Raw genomic sequence first — 10,395 nt, 5'->3', positions numbered from 1 at the left:
GTCCCAGGTTTGAAGCTACCATCTGGCCTTTCTCTGTGAAGTCCGCATGCTGTCCCTGGGTTCTTTCTGGGTGTTATTCCACAGGCTGAAGACATCAAGTGTAAATACATGCAGTGTATTAAATGCCGTGTGTAAATATTCTTGCCTCACTTTGCAGACAGTATCCAAGGACAACTTCAAGATCTTTCTGTGTAACAAACCATTTGGCTTGTTAGGTTGCCCCAGTGATTAGACACCCCCCCCCCCCCTTTTTTTTTTAACATTGTGTCTTTTATTGAGACACATTTTTAAACTTGTAATTAAAAAGACAAAAGAGAGAAAAAAATCGAAATAAATAAATAACTTGGGTAAAGGGGTAGCAGGACAGGTAAGTTAGCATCATATTATTGACATGGGAATTTAACTCAGGGCATCAACATAAAAAAAACCATTGTTCATAAAAAATCACACCTCACAGCCTTAACATATTCTGTCTATTTAGACCACATTCTGTAGAAGGTATCCCTCTGAAGTTGACAATTTTTCCATCGTATAGATCTCTTGTACAGAATGTATCCAATATTCCATCGTTGGTGGTTCAGGCTTAAGCCATCTCCTCGTAAGAGGCTTTTTACTCACGGCCAGTAGGATATACAAAAGTCTTCTATCATTAGAATTCAATTTATCCACTGGTGTGTTACACAAAAATATGGTCTCAAAGGTTAAAGGGAAAAGAAATGAAAAAACATTTTGTAGATGTTCATGGATTAGAGACCAGTACTGGCAAATAACTTTGCAATCCCAAAAGATATGGAAATGGTTAGCTCCATCTCCCCCACATCTCCAACAAGTGTCACCAGTTCCCCAGTATCTTTCTTGAACAAGGGTGATGAAAAATCTCATGATGCTTTTCCAGCAAAATTCACGCCAAACATTAGACCCAGTGGTAGCCCACTGTATCTTGCATGCATGGCCCCAACACTCCTCTGTAACTGACAGATTACTTTCTTTTTCCCACATTGCTTTAATATAGACAGTGCTGTCGTTTTTACACCGCAGGATGATATTATATAGTTTGGAAATAATTTTGCTTTGTGCTCCAGATTTAGTTAATGATAAAAGCGTTTCTACAAATTTTAAATCATTTAGGTTCACTTTTAAGTTTTGATTAAAATAATTTCTGACCTGTAGATATCTAAAATAGTCGTCTGAGCCTAAATCATGTTTACTCCTTAAGAATTCAAAGCTTTGGAATGTGCTTTGGAGGGTTTTATATTTCACTTTAGCTTTTTTCACGTTCCAGTTTAATTTTGACAACATTCTATCCCAAATTGTTTTTGTGGTATGGTAATCGGTAAAGACTGAAACAAATACAGCAGTCGGGGAGGAATATTTAATCTTATTGATTCAATCCTGGAGTGTTCATAGTTTAAAGTTAATACCTGCGTTTTGTTTACATTAACCTTGTATCCTGAAAAAGAGCCATACTCTGATAGCATTTCCATGATTTTGGGGAGTACCTGTGTGGGATAGGATATCGTTAATAGTAAGTCGTCAGTAAATAGTGCTAATTTCTGTTCCCCTCCTGCCGTTCTTACTTAGGTTATATCCTGTCTCTGTCTGATCCACTGACTTAATGGTTCTATAAACAAAGCAAAAAGCATTGGTGAAATGCAGCAGCCCTGTCGTGTCGATTCCATTGATTTTGATTTGTTGTATAGCCCTGAAATAATATCAATTATTAATTTATCAAAATTAAACTTCTCAAGCACTTTATATAAAAAGGACCACCTCACTGAATCAAATGCTTTCTCAGCATCTAAATTTAACACTAAGTTCTCTAATTTTTGTTTATCAACCTGCCTCATTATGTGCAAAACCTTTCTGATGTTGTCCTAGGCCTGTCTCTGTTTTATGAAACCTGTCTGATCCTTATGTATTAACCCAGGTAATAGAGATGATGCATGTGAACAACTTATAATCAATATTCAGTAGACTAATTGGGTAGTAGTTACTACATTCTAGTTTATCCTTTCCTTCTTTTGGTATTATGGAGATTATTGCTCCCCTCCATGAAGAAGGGATATTTTTGTTTTCCATTACCCAATTAAATGTTTTTAACATGGTGGGATTCAAATAATCCTGCATTATACCATTCTGGGCCAAACCCATCTGGCCCTGCCATTTTCCCTCCCTTTAGTCTTTTAATTGCCAAAGAAAATTCTTCTTTGGTTATTGTGGATAATTGCATTTTATTTTGTTCCTCTGTCACTCCTTGCACCTTTAGTTCTGACAGGAAGGTATTAACAACAGAATTGTTATCTACAAAGGGTTGGGAGTAGTCTTCTGTAGTAATTCTGAAAGCATTGTTTAATTTTCCCCAGTTTAGTTTTTATTTGTCCGTTAAAAGGGTTCTTTATTCTATGTATAATCCTCTCTGCTTGTTGCTTCCTAAGCTTAAGAGACAGAAGTCTTAATGATTTCCTCCCTACCTCACAGTGCTGTTGTTTAATAAAAAGAAGATTTTTCTGAGTGTCCATCATGTTTAGATCATTGTGGGAATTATATCATTTTTATTAAGCTTTGAGTAGTGGCATTTTGTGGAAAACATTTATTAAACATGTAGTTTTAATCATGTTATTACACATATTGCAAATGTGCTCATGAAGAGTTAGTATTCAGTCTTTCGAGGGTCATAAGCTTCATCTGGCAGGACTGTCCAGATGATACATGGTGAGTGGTGACTTAGAGGGCAGTAAAGGTCAATGCAAACATGCTTACAGACACAGACAACATGTAGATTCATTTCAAGGGTAGAGGTGAGACATATTTTGCTTGTAACTGCATTTTGTGCCTGCAAAGCAACAGTTTTGTACAGGATGTGCTCATGATGTTCCAGAGATAAAGGTGAAGAAGAACAACAACAGGAAACACCTGGAGCGAAGACGGTTGAAGACGGCTTCTTTAAGTGTGTTAGAGGTTGTCAACATTAGAGATGTAGCAACTGTCATTAACTGTAATGTATGCATGTCATTTATTGGCTTGACACAAGAAGGGGGGTAAACCCTGACATACAAAAACCATCAGAAGTGTGCTTACTACCGGAGATCTGTGCTGACAAGGTAGTGGTGTGTATCTTCCCACACGTGTGTTTAATAAAATCATTGTTTTGACTCACTTGGACCAGTGGTCGTTTGTCTCACACCTCAATCGCGAATCAGGACATCACTGCCTTCAATGCATCCCATAATATTCCCGGTGATACCTCCTCATTTTTGTTATGCTCTAAGTAAATTTCTAATTCTTTTATCAAACTCTCTATCTATCTATTTTTGCTATTCAGGCAGATATCAAGATAAATCGGGTTATGGTCTGACATGGTATATGGGCCTTTTTCACAGCTTTTAATTCTAAATAGATCATTCTTAAACATAAAAATATAATCTACCCTAGAATATACATTGTGTGGAACTGAGAAGTGGGTGTACTTTCTATCGTTTAGATGAAAATCTCGCCACACATCTAGTAGTCGAAAATCATCCATAAAATGCACCATTCTTCTTCCAATATTCCTCTGATCACCTTTTCCATTTGAAGAGTCTAGTTTAGCATTTAATGTGACATTAAAGTCACCACCGCAGATGAAAATTCCCTTACTCCTTGTTGTTGTTAATTTCAAAATCTGCCCATATTAACCTGTTACTCATCAAAATTATAGTTTCTATGATTATTACACACAGTTTGGTAGGCTCCCTGCTCACCCTTGTAAAATCTAAACATAGAACAAAAATTGCATCTGAAAGGAACAAAAATCAAAATAAAATCTTAACTTCCAAGGTAGAGGTCCCTGAAATGGACCCTGCTTCACCTCGAGAGGCAACTTCCTCATCAATCTACGTATGAAGTAGGCTCTTGATGACTTAGGCCTCACCATAAAGAGCATTCATGAGAAAACCTATTTATTTATTTATTGTACACCGTACAGTAAACTTAAGTATAAAGGATAACAATATGAGTAAACCTCAATTTCCCAAGGAAGAAGGCACCGTCCTCCTGAAGCTCTGAGTTTTTCTTTGTAGCCAGGATCACACTTCTTGTTCACCGCTGTGCTCGCTGGTTATCTGCCCACCTTACTCCAGGTTAGCTGCTTCAGAAACTGCTAGCTGCTTCCAGAACTGTTTCAGGTGATTTAACGACCTTCACAAGATAACCTATACTGGCCATGTCTTCAGTGGCTTCTGCTGCAGTGTTGTAAATTTTTGTTTTATCAGTATATTTCACATTAAGCCGGGCAGGGAAGAGAGTCTGGAAGGGAATCTGCTGCTCTGTAAGAATCTTGCGCACATCTCCATATTATCTTCATTTTTTTAGAATCTGAAGGGGGGGTAGTCATGATCCGAACTCACTTGTCTGCCGTTGTAGGTAAATCCTCTGTTCTGCCATGCCCTACGAAGCAAGAGTTCTTTTGTTTTAAAGCTGAGAAATTTCACAATAATAGATCACATTGGAGCATCGCCTGGAGGTGGCGGGCCTAGGGAGCGATGCGCCCGTTCGATGCGCATGTCAAGTTCATCTTGGGACAGCGACAGCCCCGCAGCAACTTCTCAACAAACTCACTCAATGTTGTAAAGTCCCATTCTGCTGTCTCGGGTACACCATAAATACGTATGTTCTCTCTTCTTGTACAGCTCTCTAGGTCTGTCAATTCATCCTCCAGGGCCTGGTCCAGTCTGTTGCTCACCTTTAGGGTTTCTTCCTTAATTTCCCCCAGTTGTCCACTGATTTCTTGGCAAAAGACTTTTATTTCCTGTAGTACAGTGGCCAATTCAGCCATATTTCAACCGTTGCTCACTGTGATTAAATCACAGTGTGCAATAATAGTTCTTGAGTGTGTGGGTTCCCAGCAAGCAGCAAAACGTATTAGCCTAGGAACTGGCATTGTTTTCGCACCACTTTCTTGCTGCTTCGGTTTGTATCGGTTTAAGTATATTTCGCTCACCCCCTTCTTTATTCACCTCGAAGGGCAAAAATGCGTCGTCTAAATGGGGTTAGATTTTCATATTCGTAGGTTCCCTCAAGAGCTCGCTCACAGTGTTGCCCTCACTGTGGCGTTCAAAACCGGAAGTCCTTAAAGATGGATGGTATTGATCAAAATGCAACAAAGGTTGGCGCTTTTTTTAATTGAAAAGAAGCTTCCATACTCGGGTTCGTACTTTGCATCCATAACACTACTATTGCTCGGGGTGTCTGTTAGTCCAACAGCCAATAGCAGCATCAGTTGGAGGGTATTAAAGTGCCGGGTCAGTGCATCAGGCAGATGGAGATCATCATAGTGCAGGCGTGACAAACTTCACAACATCCTTTCAGTCCACTGGACCAGTTTGATTCCTTGTGATGTCTCATTATAGAAATGTTTCATGCCATTAATTTCCTATATTTCTTCTTTGGCAGGTATTTGCTGTTGAGCAGACAAGAAGAAGTTATCTCACTACACTGGCTGAATTCATGTCTGTTTAAGGTTTGTCTCTCTTCGAGCTCAGCTCTCTTCTCACTATGATGCTGACGATATTTCATGTTAAGAATTTGCTTAAAAATGATTTGAATGTTGCTGTTTTCTGGTCATTTTCAAGTAAAACCAAGTCATTGTGAAGCAGGCCTCTGTGCCTCCCCTCAAATATTTCTGTTTTCCCTGTCAGTGGACAAAGCTCAGCAAGAGGAAATGATTCATTGCCACCATATCTTACACAATGCATGTTACAGAGCAGACAACTAAACCTGAACATCAGTTAGCACATGGAGCAACACAACATAACTAATGATTCATCTTAAGAGCCTGAAGAGTTACAGGATGTGTGTTGTATTGTGGAGCATTAATAGATCATCACTAACATCATTTAATATCTCAGTGATGCTGTTTGCTCTTTAATGTTGTCTAAATGCACTTAGTTCAGTTTTATTTGTATAGCACCTAATGGAGGTTTAATTAACCGGTGGAGGTTAAAGGTTTCTTTCTCTTTGTTTTCAGACTGGTTGAACTGAAAAGTTTTTAGGAAAGAGGAAGCATGGAGAACATCTCTTTGCACACACATTTTATCCTGGATGGCTTTAGTGAACTCGGAGAGCTGAGGCCGTTCCTCTTCATCCCGTTCTCCTTCATGTTTGTTGTGTCACTGTTTGCTAACTCCCTGCTGCTGTACATCATCCTTTCACAGAGAAGCCTCCACTCACCTATGTGCATCCTAATTGCCGGCATGGCATGCATTGACCTCAGCCTCCCTGTATTCTTTGTTCCCCACATGCTGCTGAGCTTCCTGTTTGACTGGAGGGGGATCTCTCTCATTGGCTGTCTTGTTCAGATGCACTTCATTCACTTTTTTGGAACTTTTCAGTCGACTCTGCTGGTATGGATGGCTCTGGATCGTTACTTTGCCATCTGCACACCACTCTACTACCACAATCACATGATCTTATCAAGATTCATTGTGTTTTTACTACCACTTGTTGTCAGAAATGTTCTCATGATCACACTCTTTGTAAGTCTGGCTGGAAAATTGCCATTCTGTTTGAGAAATGTGATAAACCACTGTTTCTGTGAGCACATGGCCTTGGTGGAGCTGGCCTGTGGAAGCACCACCACCAATAACCTTGTTGGTTTGATGGCCGTGTTTCTCATACCTGTTCTTGACTTCGTCTTCATTGCTGCCTTCTATGTGGTGATATTCAGCTCTGTGCTGAGGTCCAGCAGGTCAGGTGTAAAAGCACTTCACACCTGCATCACCCACATCGTGGTCATCACAGTCAGCCTCATTCTGGCTCTGACTGCTTTCCTGTCATATCGGATCAAAAACGGCCTCCCTGCAGCCAGTCGAGTTTTCTTCAGCACCATGTACCTGCTTTTCCCAAGCTGCTTCAACCCAGTCATCTATGGCATCAGGACCACTGAGATTCGACAACACATCCGCAAGACACTGACTTGCTGTCATATTTGCAAAATGGGCTCAGTTACAAACAAATGATTATCAAAAGGCCAACCCCCCTGCTGTCTCATGATTATTCATTCATTAGATCCAGAAAGGAAAAGTTAGACTGAATGAATGTCCCTTTAGGTCAGCAGCATTCAATTAAAATTTAAGGAGGTCCAGATAATGAAAATTCCTTACAAAGCCGGAACATCATGAAAATCCACATGCAGTATAATTTGGGGGGAAAAAATGTACCTGTGTCTGAATATAGTCAACAACAGATGGTCAATTAAAATAAATAAAATACAATTCAGCATTATTTCATTTGTGTTAATTATTTAATTTTATAACCAGGAAGACACTACAATAAAAGATATTTATCAAATGTTCTTTTAGGTTTCCAGTAAAACGAGAAAAAGTTGCATTTCCTGCAAAAATGTAGTGTGACTGCCGTGCAGCGGAAATTATCTGCCGAAAACAGCTGAAGAAGCAGAACTGTCTGCTGAAAAGATGTGAAAGGGTACACTGAAGAGTGTTGAGAAACCAGAGGAAACACAAGCAGGGAAGATTGACTGCACCAGCCACGGGAAGGATTCAGACCTGCACCACCCGGTCTTAGGGCGGCTGCTCACCTCAATGAGCCAAATCGGTAGTCATGCCAGACAGAGATATAACGAGAGAGAAAACGAATAACGTGCAGAAGAAGCTGAAGTGTCTGCTGAAGACAGGTGAAGAAGCTGAACTGTCTACTAAAAACAGGTGACGAAGTCAAAGTGTCTGCTGAAAAGAGGTGAAGAAGCTTTGCTGTCTGCTGAAAAGAGGGCAAGAAGCTGAAGTGGTCATGAAAAGACGTGAAGCTATACTGTCTGCCGACAAGAGGAAAAAAAGCTGAACTGGCTGCTGAAGACAGCTGACGAAGCTGAAGTCCATATTAGAAAAGTTGCTAAAATCATCAAACTTTCCACAATTATAATAAATTCACAAAAATACTGACCAAAAAAAACAGCTGAAAAAAGCTGAACAAGCTGAAGTTCTGTCAAAAGTTCTAATTATTTAATGCTGCGCAATTGGCTGCTGTCGGCTGAAAAGAGGTGAAGAAGCTGTAATGTCTACTGAAAAGTGGTAAAAATGCTGAACAGTCTGCTGAAAAAAGGAAAGAAGCTATACTGACTGGGATCACTGATCATTTGTGTTAGACCAAAATTATTGCTAATGTCTTTTAGTTTCTTTCTGTCACTTTCGTTATCCCAATTTACATTTAAGTCTCCCATTAGGATAAGTTCATTGTTGAAGTCACAACAATTCAGAAGTGCCTTGAATTGGTCATAAAAATCTACTTTTGCCAAAGGCTGGCAATAAAGACATAAAACAGTAAATGAGTTTTCTGCTGAGAGTGACAGTTTAACTCCAACACATTCAATAGAGATTTCATTTGGCCAGATTATTTGTTCACATTTTAGAGAGTCCTTCATGTACAATAACAACCCACGCCCCTTTCCTTGATGCGTATCTTTTCTGAAGACATTGTACCCTTGTAGAGTTTCCAGTTGTCAGGAGTTTTCCTGTTTTGCAACTCAGGTCAGAATAAAAACGCTCAGACAGGTTTAACGTGTACACGGGTGAGACTCAGGGAGAGACTCGCACCCTGCAGTAAAAAAAACAATCTTTATTCAGAGAGCACAGACAGGAAGAGATACAGGAAGAGATTGTCATGGTTCAGATATTGAGGAGGAATCCAAAAATAACCACAGATCCGGGCTGGTGCAATTAGACGACATTTTAATGAATTACACGTGTGAGTCCGAACGCTGTGCAGATTTCAGCGTCGAACTACCTTACAATAGTTAGACAAAGGCTTTATAGGGTTTCTGTTGTCAGGCAGACTCAAACAAAGCATACGTCACTCCAAAACCACAAACGTTCAGTTAACTTTGAACACAGTTTTAAAACAGAACATCATCTTCACGTCGAAGCCAGATGCTTCCTGTCACCATCCTGGACGCTCGCCTCCGCTGTCGCTTATCTCTGGGACATCTGGTGTACTTCCTGGAACAGACTAACACGTACCCCCCCCCCCCCCCCCCCCCCATTTTGCAGCCATAGCAAAACATGATTAAACTCTTCCCTATATAAATGCGTCTATCTAATATGTGTGTGTGTGGGTGTGTGTGCTGTCCTTTATTTCACCCTTCACTTCATCAGCTACACCTTGTAACCTTTCCACCAGACAGAAGGCCAGCACAACTGAAACTATGTGTGTGTATGTGTGTATGTCTGTACATACACGCTGCACCTTAATTGACCTCAGCTTAAGCAATCAGGCTAAGGCCATCCTGTGTGTACTGATCTTGACTTATATGTGAAATGTATAAAATGTATAAAACAAATGTTTCAATCTAATACAACTACTTAAAGCTTAATCAGCGATAAATGCATAAAGGACACCCTACTCTTAACTTGCACTTAGACTCTGGTTTCAGTTTCGCTTCTGCAGAAGTGTTTCCTGTCTCATTTTGGAGTTACTCTACGTGGGGCCTTTTCTTTCACCATGCAGTCTGCATACAAACATTTAAGATTATAAATTCAACTCAACAGCTTAAAGTGGTTATAACTGCTCCTGTAATAAAGACTGATATGATACCAATATATTTGAACATCTGAATGCATCTGCATCCAACATCACTCTTAATAATGAAATGATAATGATGATTATAAAAATAGCAGCAAATAATAGCAGTAAATTATTTCTCCTCTTGACAAGATAAAATAGACCCGTGCTGCGTGCAGGCTTCCTGTGGAGTACAGAGTGTATATAACTTCCCCATTTAGGAGTCTGCACAAAATGTGGCTTACCTATTTAAGCTTCATACTGAAAGAGCAAACATATTTAGATAAAGAAAGTACATTTAAGCATAACATAACATAATAAAAAATCCCAAAATCCTGAAATCTTTTGACATTCCCACCTGTTGTTTGATCTTTCCTTCTATATATGTACATAGCAACCACCAGTCTATGGCCACTTGTAGACATTTTTAGCCAAGACATCATAAAATAGTGGGTTTTGTGAGTATATTATATCCAAGTGTCTATCTCATTATCATCTTCATCATTCTGTGATAGGGTGATGTAAGCATGAATTGAAGCAGTTACCATTTTTGATACCATGTTCTTCAAACAAGGTATGAGACATGAAGTGAACAGACACAACAACAGCAGAAGAACACCAACAAAAACAAGTCCTTTAATCAGCAGGGACTTCCAAGAGCCGTTTAAAAGCCACGTAAGCCAGTCTTCTGTGTTTGTGGCATAGTCTCGTTGTTGTGCATCCCAAAGTTGTCTGAGTGTTTTCAGAGCATCAGTCATGTTTGGTGAGTGCACATTATCTGGAATGTATGTGCAACATGTGTTGTTAAAGAGGACACATAGTCCGCCTTTCTCGGCGAGAATCATG

At 39.7% G+C, this 10,395-nt stretch overlaps 1 protein-coding gene across 1 annotated transcript; it reads left to right on the top strand.

The window, feature by feature from the left end:
- The first annotated feature begins 4,061 nt into the window (after positions 1–4,061).
- Positions 4,062–6,995, top strand: LOC100708230 (olfactory receptor 52K1-like). The gene is made up of 3 exons (XM_003459994.2): positions 4,062–4,163; positions 5,431–5,497; positions 6,005–6,995. The coding sequence occupies exon 3, from the start codon at positions 6,042–6,044 to the stop codon at positions 6,993–6,995; it is 954 nt and encodes a 317-aa protein (XP_003460042.1). The 5' UTR covers positions 4,062–4,163; positions 5,431–5,497; positions 6,005–6,041.
- Positions 6,996–10,395: the final 3,400 nt, after the last annotated feature.

The sequence above is a fragment of the Oreochromis niloticus genome, linkage group LG14 (assembly GCF_001858045.2).
Source record: "Oreochromis niloticus isolate F11D_XX linkage group LG14, O_niloticus_UMD_NMBU, whole genome shotgun sequence".
Lineage (NCBI taxonomy): Eukaryota > Metazoa > Chordata > Actinopteri > Cichliformes > Cichlidae > Oreochromis > Oreochromis niloticus.
The sequence above is the reverse complement of the archived record's forward strand: the minus strand, read 5'-3'. Positions and strand labels throughout refer to the sequence as shown.